The 19,072-nt window shown below is 37.5% G+C and overlaps 1 protein-coding gene across 5 annotated transcripts; it reads right to left on the bottom strand.

The window, feature by feature from the left end:
• Positions 1-1,407: 1,407 nt before the first annotated feature.
• Positions 1,408-9,086, bottom strand: RER1 (retention in endoplasmic reticulum sorting receptor 1). Of its 5 annotated transcripts, XM_082776966.1 has the most exons (8): positions 9,015-9,081; positions 6,794-6,873; positions 6,393-6,478; positions 5,694-5,798; positions 4,436-4,535; positions 3,903-3,981; positions 3,661-3,796; positions 1,408-2,813 (listed from the first exon to the last, which is right to left on the bottom strand). In XM_082776966.1, the coding sequence occupies exons 3-8, from the start codon at positions 6,471-6,473 to the stop codon at positions 2,724-2,726; spliced, it is 591 nt and encodes a 196-aa protein (XP_082633092.1). In that variant the 5' UTR covers positions 6,474-6,478; positions 6,794-6,873; positions 9,015-9,081; the 3' UTR covers positions 1,408-2,723. The 5 variants fall into 5 exon arrangements, with proteins under 5 accessions (XP_082633092.1, XP_082633090.1, XP_082633089.1 ...); XM_082776964.1 differs by lacking the exon at positions 6,794-6,873 and having other exon boundaries at positions 9,015-9,086; XM_082776963.1 differs by lacking the exon at positions 9,015-9,081 and having other exon boundaries at positions 6,707-8,941.
• Between the last annotated feature and the right edge of the window lie 9,986 nt (positions 9,087-19,072).

The following is a 19,072-nucleotide window of genomic DNA, read 5'->3' as shown; positions in this document are numbered from 1 at the left end:
GCATTTTCTACAGCCTAACACAGGGAAGAAGCTGACTTCAGCCACAAGCCCCCCTACCCCTCTGTATGGGAAGGGTTAATTAGGCCAAGCCAGTATGTTGCAGTATAAACGAGGAGGGTTCAGCAGCATCACTTCATCAAGGCTCATTCCCTTAAGTTATTACTAGTTCAGTTACACAGGTAGAGCAGCAGAGAAAAGAACTAGGTAATTGTTAATGCACCTTCTAATTTCATGTTTGAAAATATACAAGATTAAGTTATTTGTATTTCTTAAATACAAATGGAGAGGGAAATCCAAACAATCCCCTCTGTGAATCATGAGTTTGTTTCAGCAAGTCTTTCACAAACAGTACTGTATATGGACTTGGGGTGGGGAGGAGGCATGCTACAGTAAGCACTTTTAAGATAGTTATTCATACCATAGCAATCCTGGTTAGCTAGTTAATAATTAAGTCTTCAAGTGTTATAAATCCTCCAATAAAGTTAGTTGAACGTTTCATTGTATCTGTATGTGGAATGAAAAGAGTTGCCAGTAAAAAATAATGCCAACATTTCAGCATTACTTCACAAAAGCTGGTTTTCAGAGTCTCAATACCATCCCTTTCTTACACCAAAAAACTGCCAGGCATGCCCCACCTGCTCAAAACTGTAAAGACAAGAGTAGAAGAAAAATGGTCCATGTGACTCAAAATGTGACCAGCTAAGGAAATGACTACTTTACAGTCATCCCCTTACAAAGGGAAACAGCGAAGAAAGATAATTAATTGCACATAGAAACAAGTAGGAAGCAATTGATGACTGAGAAGGAGCTGGGAAGTTGTCAAGTTTTTCATGTGTTCTGTAAGGGTAACTTATTTTTAGCACTTATAAGTGGTAAAAATAGAGCAGTTTAACAAAATGCCATCAAACTTGTCTGGCCTTTGCAAGCTGAGATTCAGCTAGGGAACTATACAGTTGTCTCAATGTCATCTACAATACATATTTGAAAAGTGCTAATCCCACAAAGGAAGAACAGCTGTTACCTAAGAGTGAGAAGGCATTCATTCTTTATGCTGCCACTTAAGTTAGAAATTAAGTGGAGGTAGAAATTTCTAATTTGCAATGACTGTCTTTAGTACCCCATTGTTTAACAGGAATCCTCCCAGTTACTAATTTTAACATTAATAAATTTAAAAAAAAAAAAAAAAAAAAAACCACCATACTTTTCTCCCTGATTTGCCCTCATATTCAGAGACTCCAGGAAACCTGAAGACAGCTCCTCCAAATCAAGACTTTCAGGTTTTTAGGCAATGAACTGCAAAAATCCATGACTGCTACTTTTGTTTAGGCCCTTTCTGGATACAGTGTTACTGTAACTTGAAGTTTGACATTACATACACATAAACAAACGAAAAACAACAGGCCAATATCAACTTAAACTACCTTTAACTTTTCCAGGTTTACCAAAGACTGAATTCCACGACTCCATAATGACTTCATTTGACAAAATCAGATAAAAGGGTTCCTTACATACATTTGCCAATTAGGCATCTATTGAAATTGTGACTATTCTCCATTCAGAATATTCAGAGCTAATCTTTTTCTACTTTCTGCCAGCGAATATTCCCTGAAAAGCTCTAATAGGCGTCACATGAAGATAAATGCTGAGGGTAACCACTATTGAAAAGAATCCATAAATACTGTCATCTATCTATATATATAAATATATAAAGATAATAGAGAACAAGCAAAGGGGGACACTGTCTTTTAATAAATTTTGGAATTAAAAAGTCACTTAATAAAACTGCAATTGTATCACATGAAAAAGTTTACATGCAGGTCATTTATCTCTGATTTTTTTCCCCATAGAAAATGAAAACCTTTGTTAAAACCCGTAAAGTTGTCTCCTACGGCCAGTTTGGGTATATTCTGAAGGGGCTGCACGAAGTCAGCTTATGCTAATCAAGCAACCGTTGGGTATGAAAGAAATTTCAACTAATGACAATTAATATACATATATATATATATTTATAACTCCAGGTCCTCAAAGGAAACGGTCATAGATTTTGAACAAAGTTTTGAGTCATCATGAAAGAGCCCAATTTTAGCATCTGCTAGGAGATGCAATGGTGAAACTGGCATTAAAACCTAACAGAAATGAGTTACTTTAGAAGCTATACATTTTTTTTCCCCTACTGAAAAACCCATGATTTTGTAGATTTCTTACTCCTATTTATATTTATGACTCAGTTAATACCATGCATTTAGCAAACTGGCTTAAATTCTGCATCTACTTAGGTCTATTGAATTTTTGTATGAAAATAGCACATGGCCATGAAGCAGAAAACAGCATCATGTGTGCGTGCCACCTGACTTTTTCTTCCTCCACATACGTGCACAGCACTTCAGGGTGACAGTGAGGAGAACTATGTAAAAATATCCAACTCAAAGCCATTAATCTCCAGTGCAATGGATCCTGAAAGAAATCCGTTATCCCAAATCCATGGGATTATCCAAAGTTTCTCCAACTTCTTACAAAAGACAAACTCAATGCAATTTGGTTAGAATGCCAGTTTCTTCAAGAAACTGATATTTCAGATAAAAATAGCAAGATCCTCTTAAAATGAAACTTCAACTGCTTTGTCACCACTCAATCATTTTATGAAGAAAAAAGGCATTGTTACAATGGCTCAAAATCGTTCCTTTAGTTATAAGTAGAATTGGTCAACAGGTTGATTGCATCTTCTAGCTAGCAAAGGTCTTTCCCACATCTTCTTTCCCTTTGTATTTCCTCTTGCCATGTGTGAAGGGTATATATCTGTACTTTATCATATGCTGTAAAGAAAAAACAATTTTTAGGGGCAAGAAACTTAGATAATATTTACAAACATGTTTCATAACACACAAAATTAATTACAAAGTCCTCTATGAAAACAGTTCTTCAGTATTGTAACAGTGAATCATAAACCAGTTTATATTATATCATGTCTTCTGCAATCTCCTAACCAGTAAACTTCACTGTACTCTATATGTCATTGGCTAGATCCAAATTTTATATTTAGAAGACTGAGCCCATAGCATTATTTAAATGTAAAGACATTAATTTCCTACATTTTACTTTACAACTTTGAGACCTGGTACTTAGCCAAAATCCTGCGTGCCTGGAAGAAATGCTTCTCCTTTTCAAATCAAAATTTTGAAAACAAATTTTAAGTAGTTTCTTTAAAAATGTGTCTGAATGATTTGCCTATGTTTTTCTTCCCCTTCTCTCCATCCACTTGGCTTGGGCAGATTTTTCAGAACTCCCCTTTTAATCCACCAGAGACCCTAAAAGACTTCTTTATTTAAAGCAGCCATAGGTAGCTGAAAAAAGGATGTGAATCAGAAATTTTGAGACATCCTGTATAAAAAACAGACTGAAATTTAAGATCAGAACTGTTTGAAAGTAAGTATTAAATGTTGTATATGTAGTATATGAAGCTTTTTCCAAGTATTTTTATTTCTTGCTATCCATATTTGCTCAAAGTTGCAAATATACAACTAATGCTCAAGCATTAAGTGTTCAAATGAAATAAATATACACGTGTAATAATTATAATGTGCGTAAGTGGATGGATGGATAGTTTGACACAATACTATACATTTTGACATCACGTGCTACTGTCTGTTCTTGGCAAGTTACCTTGATTTGCCTCTTCATAGTGATACAAAACAGCATAATGAAGTACATCACAAGGATTGGCCAAAAAACTGGAACGTTGAAAGCCTCAAAGAACGTACATGCCATAGCAACCAGGATGCCTTTAGTGGCAGAGTGCCTTAAAAATAACATTAACAATTAATCCTTCAACCCCAGTCACCACTAATTTGATGCAGATATTCAAACATTTCAGAAACAAAGTTTACACAGATAGATCCACTCACCAGAACTTAAACTCTGGGAGCCTTCTAATGAAAGGCCTAAATTCTTCATTTTGCCTTGTAGGTAAGGAAGGACCATCATCTGAAGAAAACATAAAAATGAAAAAGAAACACAACAAAAATCAACCTCCCTCACAGACTTTTTTTTAATGTTTAAAAAAACAACTTTCACTGTACACAAAGATCCAACTGCAGCATCTGTGTTAATATAACAGGGTTCATTTCCCATTAGAGAAAGAGAACTAAAATCAGTGCCAGGTCATGTGAGTCATTACAAGGAGAATTTAAGCATCATAAAACTTCTGTATAAATATAGAACACTTATACAATATGGAACATGTTCAACCCCCAAAGAGAAAAACTTTTTAAAGACAAAGTTTGTAACAACTCCTAATATCAAATAGCATAGTTTTTGTAAGTTCAAAAACACAATTGTCAGGCTGAAATTGCACACACTTAACATTACTCCATCAGACAAAATGAGCTGGCAGCTTAACGAAGATCAGAATTATTACGGAATGAACTGTTCATCGTACCTGAATCTTCCATTAAAGATGGGTCTACCTTTGGCGACAAGAAAGCTATGAAGAGATTTAGATGGTAGATTCCCAAGGCATATGTCACAATGTACCAACCCTGAAGAAAAGAGAAAAAGAACTAAGATTAAAGAATTCCTGAAAAGTACTTTCAGATACTGATTTTTCAAGATGAAACAATGTTTGTTTTTTTTCCTCTTCCCAAAGAAGCACTTTTCAATACCCTCACATTCACGTGAAAAGTTTTCCGTATTTGTCTAAAAAAGACAATATTCTCATTGCATAAAATAAACGTTCAGACTCTAGAAACAGATGAAATCACCTTTATGAATCTATCCAGTAAGAGTTCTTGGCCTTTCTTTCAATTAAGATGTTTTCTGATATTTGTGTACTGACAGCTAACATATGTAATAGTTTTCATTTAAAGCTACTTAAATATTAACTAAACTTGCTGGAAGACAAATAAGCAAAGATGAAAAATCCATCACCCTTTGTAAGCTAAACAATTTCTAAGTTTTATTACAGTAAACCTAGAACAGTAATTACTACAAGCCTTAAAATATGAGTAGTGGAAGTCTCTGATGTATTAATAGATTTAATAAAACTTTTCTCAAGCATCTGTTTTCTACGTTCAAGACTTAGATATCATAAAAGCAGCATAAAAGTATGAACAGCATAAAAGCAACAATCTTTAAAATAATCTTTGCAAGCTTCCATCACTTAAATGTTCCTATTAACTACCATCTGTATGGTTTTCACATTCAATTTGTAATCTCCAGTTTTCAGGAACAATAATTGTCAAGCTCTTAACTGAATCGGAGATTGGCATGAAATAGAGACATCTGATTAGCGGAGAACTAGTCTGCTGATGGCCTGCAGTGACAGAAGTGCCAAAAAAACAGTTCTTTATGGTTTGCATGACAGAAAGTAACCACTGGCTCCTGAACAAGCTACACAGCTTTAAAAATAAAAACTTAATTGCAAAAGAGTTTTCAGAATTTTATTATGTAATTTCATCAGAATTACTGGAGTGTTTCCGCCTTCTGCTACCATCAAATAAATTCTTAAGCACTCTCAAATTCTTCAGTCTGAGGCTGCAAGTTTAACACCAACAAGACACAGTGTCACTTCAGACTATTTAGTGTGTTTTAATGATACAGTAATTCCAAAGTAGCATACTTCAAAAATACTGTTAACACAATAAATAGAACAGTAATGATACCTACTACTACCTGAGCAGTGAATCCAGTTTTCCTACCTGTAGTAAATAAACTCTAATCATGTAGATAAAACTCAGACCCAAAGTTACAATCCATCGCACTGCAGTATATGGAGTAGACTTGTCTAACCACGATTGGTAGATCTAGGAAAAAATACAAAGTGCACATCAGTAAAATACGTCACGCACAACGAATAATGTACATTACAGGGTAGCAGTAGAAATAGCAAGCATTTGTAAAGACACTTTGGGAAGGAGAAAAACGTGAAACATCGTTCTTCTTTATTATAAACACGCCTATAAGCATTTGAAAATACAAGTTTGCTATTTTCACAAAAGCTAAAAAAAAAAAAAAAAAAAGACAATGAAAAAAAAACAACTCCTAATTCCTATGACACTTGGGACATCATAAAGAGACATATATCCTCAGTATTTCATTGTTTATTTTCCTTAAGTTTACTTTCCTTAAGACTATTCTGGCAGGGAATCTAAGGTAACTCCTCATTTTTGATGACAGCAAAGTATCATCGCTGTGCAGTGTCGCCCCAACCCCCCATTAAGTAGTCCATTAAGCTACATATCGTAATATCTGTTGTCTATTTCTAAAACATTTCAAAACGTTTTTTCCTCCTGTACAAATTTTAGCATTTCAACAATTGATCCAAAAAGTAACGCGGTTAAGAAGTTGCATTGAGACCTTCTCCTGATGTAGTAACAGAAATCCTACAGAAAACCAACCTGTCCAAGTCTTGTGAAAAATCTATAGACCACAGAAGGCTTTCCATGAACAGACTCACCAATACTGTCCCCTTCTGACATGGTTGCTGTAGAAATAAAACACAACACACAGATTTTTGTTTTAAATGTTATCTAAGCTCAGTCAAACTTCACAGCACATTATCCGAACCAACAATTATATATGACATTCTTTTGTATAACCCTGTTTAAAAAATTATTTTTACTGAAGTATTCTTACAGAGAGGGCATTTACTCCAAAAGAAATTCATTTCCAGAAGAAATTGTCAAGAAAGTAAAGAAAAGGGCATTTTTACAAAGGCCAGAGAGGATCCGATCCATTTTAGGGAGGGGAAAGAAGTCCATACAGAAATGCAGGAATGAGCCTCGTTAGACATCTTCACCTTGGTAAGGCAGGAGCTGAGTTCTAACATCTAAGCATTGAGATATGTACTGCAGCACCACCCTCCTGTCACCTCAGAGTCTAAAGGCAAAGAATAAAACCAAAATAAATACATGTTTTTTAAAAGCTGCTTGGGAATTTCAAATACAGGGTAACTAGACAACAAAATGTTTTAATTTCAGAACTGCACACCAGTGGTTAGAGACACAAACCGTCACCATAAGCACCTACATCATCAAAACACACGTTTATCTAAAGAACACGGGCAGCTTAGCAGTCACAGAAAAGTTTTATGCATAAGTACAACTGTAATCATAAAAAAAAAAAACAAAAAAAAAAAACAGGGGCAGGATTCTGGATTTGTGTTAAAAAAAATAAAGTTACTTAGGGAATTATTTTTAAGTATGCACTCCTGCTACCAATTTACGATCTTTACTTTTCACTTCTGTTAAGCTCAACAAAGCTTCATCCTTCACTGGAATACATAAACCAAGCAAAATAAACTGGATTTTAAACAGAAACATTTTTGCCACATCATCAGAAGTAATCCCTGACATTACTTCCTGGAGTCCCCTTCTGTGGGTGGGACTACAGCTCTGGGATAGCCGGAGTACTTTTGCTCCTGTGTCAGCACCTCAAGAGCCTCATGTGACCACACAGATCTGTGAAACATTACTAAGGAAAAAAATCAAATAAAAACTCATACAGAACAGATAGGGACGTTTTCATCACAGGCAAAAAGGAAGTAATTATTATGCTCCCCATCCCCTGCACTGCAGAGGAAAGAAATTACTCAGCACTATGAGCTGAGCAGCACTTTGTGCTCGATTTGGGGTGGGTTTGAAATGTCCAGGAACATAAGGGCATAACAAAAAACATCCAATCAATTGATCAGACAACAATTCTCTAAAGATGCCAAACCTCTCATATTCCCACTGGTCATTTTACAGCTACGTACACCCCAAATCTGTGCCAACAGCAGACCTGACTTGCCCATCCTGCAAACCTGTTAACCTACATAGACTCACTGACAGATCATGTACATGAGTCTACCCATGGCTTCCCGACGGAGTAGACACTTTGCTTGGTGTAAAAAGTTGTCATACATTGGATTACACATGCCCATGTATCCTGCATGCATTTCTTCCCCAGCAGCCCAAGGAGCACAAGCAGCTAGCGCTGTGTCCCAGAAGAGCCCTCGCTGGCTCAGTTTCAGCAGCACATAGTAAAGCACCACATGACAGAGCTGAAGAATTTCACTTACTATTTCTCACCGCTTTACAATATTTACTTAAAGAAGGCCTGTAATAAAACAAGAATCAAGAAGAGCGATCTTTGGCATTGGAGCTGGTTTACAGTTAAGGACCCAAGCCAGATCTCAGTGGTATGGGGGCACAATTAAGCCCAAACAACAGCAATTCCTCTCTCAGAACATGACACAAAACTTCACTGTTCAGCATAAGGAGCGGTGCCAACTCTCCAGCCAGACCAGTAATGCCAAGGATCAGAAAGACACACAGAAATTAACAAAAGAAACGAATAACTTGCTACAAGCAGAAAGCAGAATCGTACCCAAACTAAATTGTGTCAAAAAGCATCTCTTTGTTGAAAAATTCCAAGAGGGTGAACACAAGCTCTCCAACTGCTATGTGTTTTTAACCACAGCTATTATAGCAATACCATTACAAATGTCATTGCACCCTGGAGTTGTCAAAAATGCCGTGACCTGGGGCCAGAAGTCATTTAACTCAGCTGCTACAACGTCACACCGCGAGCTGCTGAGTGCTCGGGGAACCCTCCGACCGTAGCACAGGTCTCCTTAACGTACAGATGAAGGTACCGGGGAAGAGCCGCTCTGCAGCTTGCCCGAGTTCCCTCATCTCGTGAGGGAAGCCTCCTTGCCCAGAAGCGACGGGCACGGAGCTGGCCGGGGGACGGGCACCGTGCAGACACCCCCGGCACGGCACCGCCGTAACCAAAGCAGGCGAACAACGGCACCAAAAGAAACCCCCAGGGGAGAACAAAGAAAATAAATCGAAGGAGACGAGCGGCGCGGGGAGGGGCAGAGCGGGCCCGGGAGCGGCCCGGCGCGGGGTGCGGCAACGGCCGCTGGGAGGGCGGAACGGGCCTGGGGGTGTCGCTGGGGCTGCCCCCGGTGCTGCCCGTGCCCTGCCCGTGCCCTGCCCGTGTCGCCGCTCCCCGGCCCCTGCCCCGCTACTCACCGGCGGCCGCGCCGGGCCCTGCCTTCCGCCCCCGCCCCCCGCTTCTGCCGCCGCAAGATGGCGGCAGGAGGGCAGCCGGCCCGCTTCCGCTTCCGGGACACGGCGGGAGGGGCGGGGCGAGGCTCGCTGCCAACCCGCCATTGGCGGCCACCGGGGGAAGGCGGGAGGACGCGGCGAGGGGAGGCAGCGCATGCGCAGATGGCGCGGGGACGGCCGAGGGGCGGGCACGCCACGCCCCTCCCGCTGCCGAGCCAATGAGCGCTGGGCGGGTGGGGCCGGGGGCGGGGTCACGCAGGGGGCGGGAAGGCGGTGCCTGCAGGGCGCTGGGGCGGCGGCACGTGACCACGCTCGGGGGGGCGCTGAGGGGCTCGCGCTTCCCGCCTTTAGCGAGCTCCCGTCAGCGAGCCCCTGCAGAGCGCGTTGTAGGGAAACTCCGAAATACGCGTCCTGGAGGGAAAGCACTGCTCCTGTGGCCCTTCCTCTGTGCTCCTTAACACTTGTCTAAGGGCAGTTATTTGGTTTTCCATCTGCTCTTTCAGTACAGCTGGAGCGGTGTCGGCCACCCTATACAGCATAGGGCAACCCGGCAGAGTACGCTCAGTTCGCACCAGTACGTTTATTTTCCTCATTTTTAAAATACAGTGTCCTTTATAGTCTCTAAACCTGTTACGCTATCTGAACAGGAAGGCAAACGTAGCACCCACTGCTTATATCTTTTTAAACAATGTAGTAAAGTAGCTGTAAGGCTAATGCAGCTGTGGAACCTGCAGACTGCTGTGCAGGTCAAAGCGCCGGTTTCAAGAGTTTTTAAAATCTGACTAATCTGAGAGAGCCAGTAGGGAGAAGTTTGGTTCTGTCAGTGGAGGGTTTCTGCCTTTGTATACTTTGTAAATCCTTTTGGGTGTTGATGTTTAAATGCTAAGATATTGAGTAGGTGAGTCCAAAGCATGTGAAGGTGCTAACAACACGGTCTAAATTTAATAATATAAAGGAGAAAAATATGAGAGTTTGCCAACTCTTGTCAAAAACAGAGGTGGACATTTGTATGTGGAGAAGGGTTGGAAATTGCAATTGTACAATATATTGTGATATTTTCTAGGCCATGACCACCTGTTCTCCAAGGACAGAAGTGACTGTGAGGGCAAGTTTCTCAATGTGGAAATTACAGGGGACAGATTTCACCACAGGACATTAACACATGAGCCTTTTTACTTGTTAAGCGTTATGTGTCTTTTTAATAAATAGGTCTTTATCCCCTTACATTTTAATATATAAACAGAGCTGACAAGCTGATTTAGTCTACATTGATGGTCTTTCATGACAGTTGTTAAAAAGTCATGTTTTTCAGATTTTCTTGCTGGCTTCCCAACTTAGGCTGAATTCACTTACCTCAGAAAGTTAATCAAATGTATCAACGGTAGAAACCAGTCACATGTATCATTAATTTTTGATAAGTCTCAGTCCTTCAAAGACATACAGATGCAGACATGCTCATATGAAATGCTCCACAGCACCAGGCCAAAGCTATCAAAGAATTTAAAGAACTTGAATACAAGTGTCTGTTATGGAGGGACATCTCCTGTATGACTTACCAAGATAATATTTTAATTAATTCATATCTCTCATGGTATCCCGAGCAGAAAGAAGCAAGCTCAAAGTTCTGTCCCTTCAAGTTGCACCAAAATTTCCTGTTTCTGGTTATTCATGTACAATAAGTCAGTGACTTCTCCACCTGCCTAATCACTGTGGTCAACAATCTGTAGGGCCGACGCAGAAAATAAAGGGTGACCACTTGGAATACGTTGTATAATATAAATAAATTGGGTAAATACTTGAAAAAAAATAGCTATTTGTCATTCTAAGATAACACATACATTAGGAAATTCAGAGTATAGTAATTCTAGTGCTAAGCAACTCATTTTCCAGGCTTTAATGCAAAAGGTTTGGATGAGTACAAGCCATTAAAAAGCTGTTAAATACTTAATTTCATAGTCACCTTATTTTGTATGTTCCTAAAATACCACTTACTGATGAACCTTATGTATAAAAAAAAAAAAAAAAAATCAGTGTAAACCAAACAACAGGATAAGATGTGGTTTAGACTACTTTATATTAATTCAGTGAGGTGATTAGAGGGCTGGGATTTAAGGACCAAATGTGATTGTAGCATGTAGGTATCAATTATTGTACGACAAGTCAAGTATAGGATTCTACCATTGTAATCAGTATCTGAAGGTTTAGAAAAATAAATTCTAAGTTTTATTCTGAGAAATTCTCTGAAATTTGAAGAAACTAAATGTTCAAATCTGTGCTTGTCTTGAGAATGCTTTTTTTTTTTTTTTTTAAGAAAAAACACCTTTAACATTGCCTTGCACCTCACAACACCCCACACCTCACCTCCAAATTTCTGTTAAATATACAATAAAAGTTTGTAGTTAAATCTGGTAATCTAAACTTAATTACTAGAGTTTGAAAATCTTTATACATTATTTAAAGAACTTGAATAAAGTATCTGTTATGGAGGGACATCTGTATGACTGTATGACTTTCATGTATGCATGAAAGTTTGGGATTCAAATCAATAGGAATAGCTAATAAATACTTACTAGATAAAGATACAAATGGCATAAAAATAGGCAGGGACTCTGTTGTACATTTGATTGTTCTGTTGTAGCCTGTAAACTGATCAAGAGAAATGCTGCTCTCGCAGTCGCCTCTCGCTTTCTTGGACATCGAAGCCAGGATAGTGAGGTCTGTTATTTCTGTGCGCATGTGTGCACACGCAGTTTTGTACCACTGGGTGTCTCTCTAGCACCTGTTTTGAGACCGAATTAGTTAATTCTTCAGGCTTACACTTGTTTAGAAGCTGGACTGTCTCTAGTGTTGTAAGCATAAAGTACTAGGTTTAACTTTACACTGTATGCATACATAAAAGTAACAAGATACTTTGGTTTAAAAAAGAAAATCCTTGATGGTATTAACAAAAGTATCTTGTTGATTTATTTCATGTTTAATTATTCAGAAAACAAGCTTAAAGGAAGCCATTTGATGCAAGTACTCACTCCATACATACTGCTTTCAAATGATTAATTAAACATAAAACAATAAAAACATAAATACTTTTTCTTAGACAAAATAATTGGTTAGTGTTCTTTTTTAACCTGTTGCTGTAGAATTACAAAAGAGCTAACCAGCCTTGTGGGAATGTTCTAGTAGACCTTCTGGTCACCTAGACCTTTACATGGACAATGTAGCCAAGGCTTTCTGCAAATGGGATTTTCTTCAGCATGCTAATTCTAGAGCAATTCCCATGAGTGGTGTTAGTGCATTATGCTCCTTTCTGCACAGAACTCAAGGATCATAGCTGTCTTCTATGGCACTGTCATTCTGTGAGAACATTTTTAGCATGCCTGATCACTGCTTTCATTTTAGATAAGAATACTAACAACAATGTATTTGAGAATAGTAATCATGAACGGATATAAAGTTGTCAATATTGCTTGTGTTCTCAGTTAGCAGCTAGTTTTGATGCAGTAGAAGCGCCTAGCAGAACCTAACACCTGCTTTAATGATCTGTTAATGAACAAATGAGAAAAGCTCAGATTGGTTAGCCATTGGATTTGCATTCACCATATTTATTAAATTTACACCAGTATGGTCCTGACAGGTAGATACGGTACTAGGTCAGTATTCACTGAATTCTAACAAAAATCCAGGCACAGTTCTAACAAAATATGAGTCTTCAAAATATGGAAGAAAACAGGAAATAAGTGAAAACTAATTAGAGAAGTAATGCCTGGACAGCATGGGGTACGCAAACCCAGTCACAGAGTACGTTGGACACACTGAAGTAATTTCTTGGAGCAAAAAGAACATGGACAAATGTTTCAAGCTCTACGATATTTTAGTATTGTTTCTGCTGAGGTATAGAGTATATTTAGTATGGCATGTGTGTTGCATTTGTCCAATTTTCCTCTCAGTTTTACATAAAAATATCCCATTAGTTCAATCTTTTGCAAGTGATAAATTACTAATAAGTGGATGCTGTCAGTGAGTTGCATATTGTCAAGATTCATGTTAATTAAATGTCCAGTAAACAAGCAGTACTTATAGCTCTATCAGAACTGAGCCCAATAATAAAAATAACTCTGATTGATTCACTGATTAATCATTAAACTAATTGCACCTTGAGGAAAAATATAAGATGCAAGGTAGAAACTGTAGCTGGACCCTAGGAAATCTATAACAAAGCCCATGAAAGCTGATCATTTAAATCAATAAATACATTCTGTCTGGTTTTAGTGTGTTTGTAGGCACACATACACAGACAGTGAAAATAAAAGTAAACAATTAAATGATAATGAAGGTTGCAGAGGTTAATGAAGTAAAAAAAAAAAAAAAAAAAAAAAAAAGCAACACTCATTTTCCTCAAAAGTGAAGAGAAATCTTTCTACGATTTCTCATTTCTGGCTGCTGCATAAGTCCCAGTAAACAGATGCTGTGTTCCATTCTGTCCCTGTTGCTGCTTCTTTGTGTGTTTTGGCTGTGTTTAGTTTGTCTTCTTTCCCAGAGGAAGGCCTGCTGTTTGATACACCTGTTAACAACACTAAACAGGTGGCTAGCCTTATGGGCTTTTTCACCTGCAGGCTTTTGGGTTTCTTTTCTGCCCTAGAATCCATTTGAGTTTTGTTACCTGTTTGGAAGTCATAGTTACAGTCATTGCATGAATTATTTAAATTATTGGAATTTAAATTGATCAGAATTACACTTTATACTAGCAGATAGAATGTAATTTGAAGGTAAAATAAATCTTCATGCCTGCATTTTCATTATAATCACAATATAACATGATATAAAAATATGAAGCTATTGCTGCTGTAAATACCAGGAATGAGTCTCCCCATTAGTAAACGACAAGCTCTATTTTAATTGCTTGTGGATAGGATGACTGACTACTGCATCACCCACAGCTCTGTTAATTTTTAGAAGTTCCTGTGTCTTGGTAGTGGCCTGGAAGTGTGCTCAACATGCTTCTGAATGCATAATCTGTGCACTTGTTTTTGAGTGTTTTTCTTAATGATCTTTAGCCAATATGTAGTTCTGATGCCTGGTAATAAGATGTGACAAGACAGTGGGAAGATGTAATTAGATGTAACTATTCATGTAAGAATAAAGACTAGTGATGCAAGAAAGAAAAAAAAAAAAAAAACAACTCACAATCTTACCCACAATCTTATTCCTGTAGTTTACCTAGATTTTGCTGTAATATGCACTTCAAACTATATCAGCTGAGGCTGTACCCTGTAATTTTTTATAAATCTAAGCATGTTCCAGTCATTACTTGAATCTGTTAAGTAATTCTCACATGTTATTTATGATCAGGACCATACAAATCAGATTGATAAATGGTTGAAGCCTGATATTGAAAATGGTTGATAAAAGCCCAAATTAGATCATAGAGAAATCATATACTGTTAGAAGCGGGAAAAGTGAGTATTAGAGGCAGGCGGATTGAGTTTGAAATAAAAGTAATCATAGTAAAACATGTAATAGTCACTAACTGAGAAATGGAAGTCACACCAATAAAGTACAAATTGCTTCCTGAAATAACAAGCGGTAGGTATCCATTTCCAAAACCTTTTCTCTGTTCATAAACAGATGTCTTTGAACAATTTGCCCTGCCATACAATGTTGGGCATAACTAACATTATTAGTGCTTTTAATTCCTGAAAAATAGTGAAATTTCTATCCATCAAAGCTAGTTACTAGACCTAGTGTTTGAAAACCTCGCTTAGTAATAGACTACCACAAGTGAAGCTGACAGTGAATTTCTAAAATTTACTGTTTAGCTATTTTCTAAGAACTGGTTGTTCTTAGAAGTTGTAACCATGATGAAGAAATTCCTAATATCTGTTTTTTAACACAAAATGAGTCAAGATAATGTGTACAAGAAGGCTGTCACGGAAATCAGTTAATGATACGACCTTGTAAAACTATTGCTGTTGATATACCATGTTCTTGTTTATTACCCATAATATTTAAATGTGGTTTAAATAAATTCCATATTTCTTTTGAGTCTAAAACAATCCACAATTATATTGTGCATATACTGGAATAAATTGCTTACCACTGAGTCTTAAGATGGGAGGATTTATTTGTTTGATACCCAACTGATAATAAACAACTTTGCCTTCATCATTTATTATTTTTCAAGAACTTCTTTGTCTGTTTTGGTCTCAGTCAGTGGATTGTAGTGTATTTGTCCAGTCCATTGTATATCTTTGAATCAGACAATACAGGGCCTTACTAAAACTCGAAGGCTTTTGTTTTGTTTAAAGCAGAATTTCCTGTTGTAGGTTTTTGTGTGTGTTTGTGTGTGGTTTTTTTTTTTTTTTTTTTTTTTTTTTCTAACAATCAAACCCACAGCATAATACAGACCATCACTGGAACCTTTTTCTCCATTTTCTGCTCTTCTCTGTTTGTGTTCTAACTGGTAGCTCTTTTTCTGGAGGCCTCTATGTCACTCTGGTTGTTCACGCCTTTGTTTCTCTGCATAAATGTGTGATGTATAGATAGAGCTTATGTGGACGTCAGCATTTCCAAACCTTGCATGTGTTGCATTGCTAAGCAACTTTTAGCAACACTTATCTCTCGTCCTTATGCCATCTGGAAAAAAAGGATTAGACAAGGAAGTGTGCCAGAGAGAGACAAAGGCAAATCTAAGTAAGAGCTGGCTTAATTACTTAAGAGAATGAGTGACATTAATAGTAGGCAATCATCAGAATTGATTGAAAGTGAGCACAATGCCTTTACAGGTAGGGATAAGGAACTGTTGAGAAAGGTAGCATATTTTATTCCCCTGCTGCCTTTTCCTTCCCCAGAGAAAGCTGAATCCTACTGCGTGTTTATGTACGGTGATGCAAGATGAAAGCCCATATGATTTTAGTATCTCATTTTATACAATTCCAGTTACAGTGGGGTTTTCGATTCCTATTTCCAGTTGCCTGCATTCAGGAGCATAACTAGCTGACTGCTCTTCAGAAGGTCTTCCAACAGACAGAGAAGATTGTGAAAATGCCAATGGAGCTTGACACTTCTGTACACTAGAGCTACCAACAGTGCTGCTGCTGTTGGGATAACTGCTGAAGATAGCATCATGTGGTTTAAATAGTGGTGGAAAGAGTAGACCAAAGCAAATAGTAACAGAAGCGTATTTCCAAAGAACTGCTTCATCTGTGATTTTATCTTCTAGCTTAAATCTATAAATGTGAGGGTGTAAACAAAGTGTTGGAATTTTAGCCACTAACAGGAATTTAAACTGAGTTCACACAAGTTTTAGAATTATAGTAGCACTTTATTTTGTGCATCTGCTGTGATCACACAAGTAGCCAGAAATCCGTCTTAATAGAAGGAGTTCTTTAGATTCCAAATATCCTTATTTTATGGTTCCTTATTTGCTTTAACATTTAAAGAATTGTTGTCTGATAGATAAACAGGTTTAGTGCCACATAGACCAAGTGACATTTATTACTGAGATTTTTACTTCCTGGACCTGGACCCTTGCCTGTACTTTGACCATCTTCTGATGGGACCACTGGCTGCTCTTAGTTAACATCAGTGAAACTGTGGCTGTGAATTGGTCATCTCAAGATTACAGTGTTGGGTAGGAAGGGATCCATTGGATAAACATGTTCATCATGATGTTGTGCTAGATTGCATGATAACATGTGCAAGCTTAAGGTTGCTAGAAACCTTAATTTGGCCAGACCTTAGCTCTTTTCATATTTGGCTTTGCAGTCTTAGGAATCTCTAAACTTATATTTTATATGAAGCATGCATCTTGGGTCAAATGCAGACCAGATTTAAATCTCAGAAGCTTTTTGGAATTATTTGGTATACTTTTTCACCTTCACAATCTTTAAAAGCAAAAATAATGCATGATTCTGCATGTGACAAAGCAGTTACTCATTCTTGCTGTGTAAATTAATGCCATGTAATATATGAACTGAAGGACCTCACATAATAGTATCCCACAGTAACAAACCTTGGGCAAGAAATGTTTGATTCTCCCCCCCATCCCTTTTAGAAGAGTGCCACATAATCCTTGGTAGTTGTGTGGTCTCCCATTCAACTTTTCACAAAAATGTTGGAAGGGTATATAAAGAGCCTTGAGGACCACCCACTTTGCTATTGAAAATCTGCTGAAATAATCCCTTCTTTATAATGTAGCTGTGTTGTAGTCAAAAATTAAAATCTGTGTGTATTTCTGTTTAAATGGGGCAGTGAAGAAATGACGTATTCAATGTATAGGGCACTATAATTCATTGTTCCAGTGACATCTGTGATAGACTGTGGATCAATGGCTGCCCTGCTGGTAAGTACATTCATTATGCTCTCCAGTTATTAACAAGACTTTGACATAATGCTTTGGTTGTCCTTCTTTTGATTCATATGATCTGACTATAGTGTTTAGTATCCTCTGAGTATTCCTGCTAGAATGCATAGTTCTTTGGAGCAAGGGGAATAGCTGTTTAAGCAGGACCTTTGCTGAAGGGAGGGAACTGTTCATTCAAATTAAATGCAGAACAACAGTGAGGTATCAAATGTTTTTGTAATGGTTTTTTATTGTTGTGATGAGGGATCATTTTTTTAATATTGTGGATTTTGCATTTTAAAGTGAAGTATTTTGGAATTCAAAAGTTGGAAAGATAGAAAAAAAACAACTTTTTATGTGCATCCGTGGTAGGTGCGTGTGCAAGAGTAGTCCCAGTTTAAATTGTTATTGGAAATATAAAGAATTGCTCAGTAGGTTATAATTTGTTAATTGCAGAGCAGAAATTGATCTTTTCATAAAGCAAAGATATGAAGTTGATGGCTCTCTAGAGGGCCTTTGCAATCCAGTTGACTTCTGCGTGAGGGTACTATACACAGAAAACAGACACACAGATGAGTAACAGAAGTAGTTACACCTTCAGAGCAGCTGAAGGTACTCAGATCACATCAGAGGATATGATCTGGAAAACTTGACATAGAAATTATATCAAAACTATACAGCATATATGTATGTCTCCTCTGTGTCAAGCAGCAACACGTATGGAGTACAGCCCTGAAGAACAGAACTGTGCAGTGGCCTTCCTAAAAATACTTGCATGTCAAAATCTTTACTTGTCGGAGGCTAGCACCCTAAAAATGAAGTATTTCAAGAAAAAAACACAGAAGAATATCATTAATCTCATTTATTGCCATCTTTAATATTAAATATACTTGTAATTCTAAATTCATATTTTCAGAACATGGTACAAAAATGTTTATTTTTAGAAGCATCTCCTATAAGTGAGTTAAGTTTTGGTAGGTTTCTTAACAGTCTCACAGTAAAGTACTTCTTTAATCCAGTCAAAGTTGGTAGTAATCAAAATTCATAGCTATGTTCAAACCATATAAAATGTGACGGTCTGTTTCATGATTAGTTAGCAGATGTTAACTTTAACAGGCCTTTTTTCTGGCACTGTAAGCTGAACAATAAGGAATTGAATAGGTCTTGAAGAAATCTCTACACAATCATGGAAGTATTCTCTTCAGATTACTATAAGGATACATTTGAAGAGAGAAAATTTGTTCCACTCCTGTTCATTGGGTAGTTAGAAGACTTAATTTTCCCTTTTCTCAGCAATGCAATCATTTACATTCTGTATTAAGAAAGCATGATATTCCTGTTTATCTTTAAAACTTAATTGTTTTTTTAACCTTTTTAAAGTGCATTTATGTGGAAGTCAAGGTTCGCAGTATTTCAGTTTAAAATAAATGTCTAGATAAGTATTCCAAGCAGAATGAGAGTTTGGCTTTTCAAAAACAAAAAGGGAAAGATTATTTACAATGCAGTATCTGGAACGGAAAAAAAAAAAAAAAAAAAAAAAAAAGCTTTTTTTTTTTTTTTTTTCCTGACAATTTGAGTAGAAAAGTGAAGGAACTTTCTTCATGAAAAGGAATGAATGTATATCTTCTTTCCAGCCTTCTGGGAAGACAAGTCAGCTTTCATGTTGTGATTGCCCAAGCCAAAT

Source organism: Aythya marila (genome assembly GCF_965140915.1).
Source record: "Aythya marila genome assembly, chromosome: 21".
Lineage (NCBI taxonomy): Eukaryota > Metazoa > Chordata > Aves > Anseriformes > Anatidae > Aythya > Aythya marila.
The sequence above is the reverse complement of the archived record's forward strand: the minus strand, read 5'-3'. Positions and strand labels throughout refer to the sequence as shown.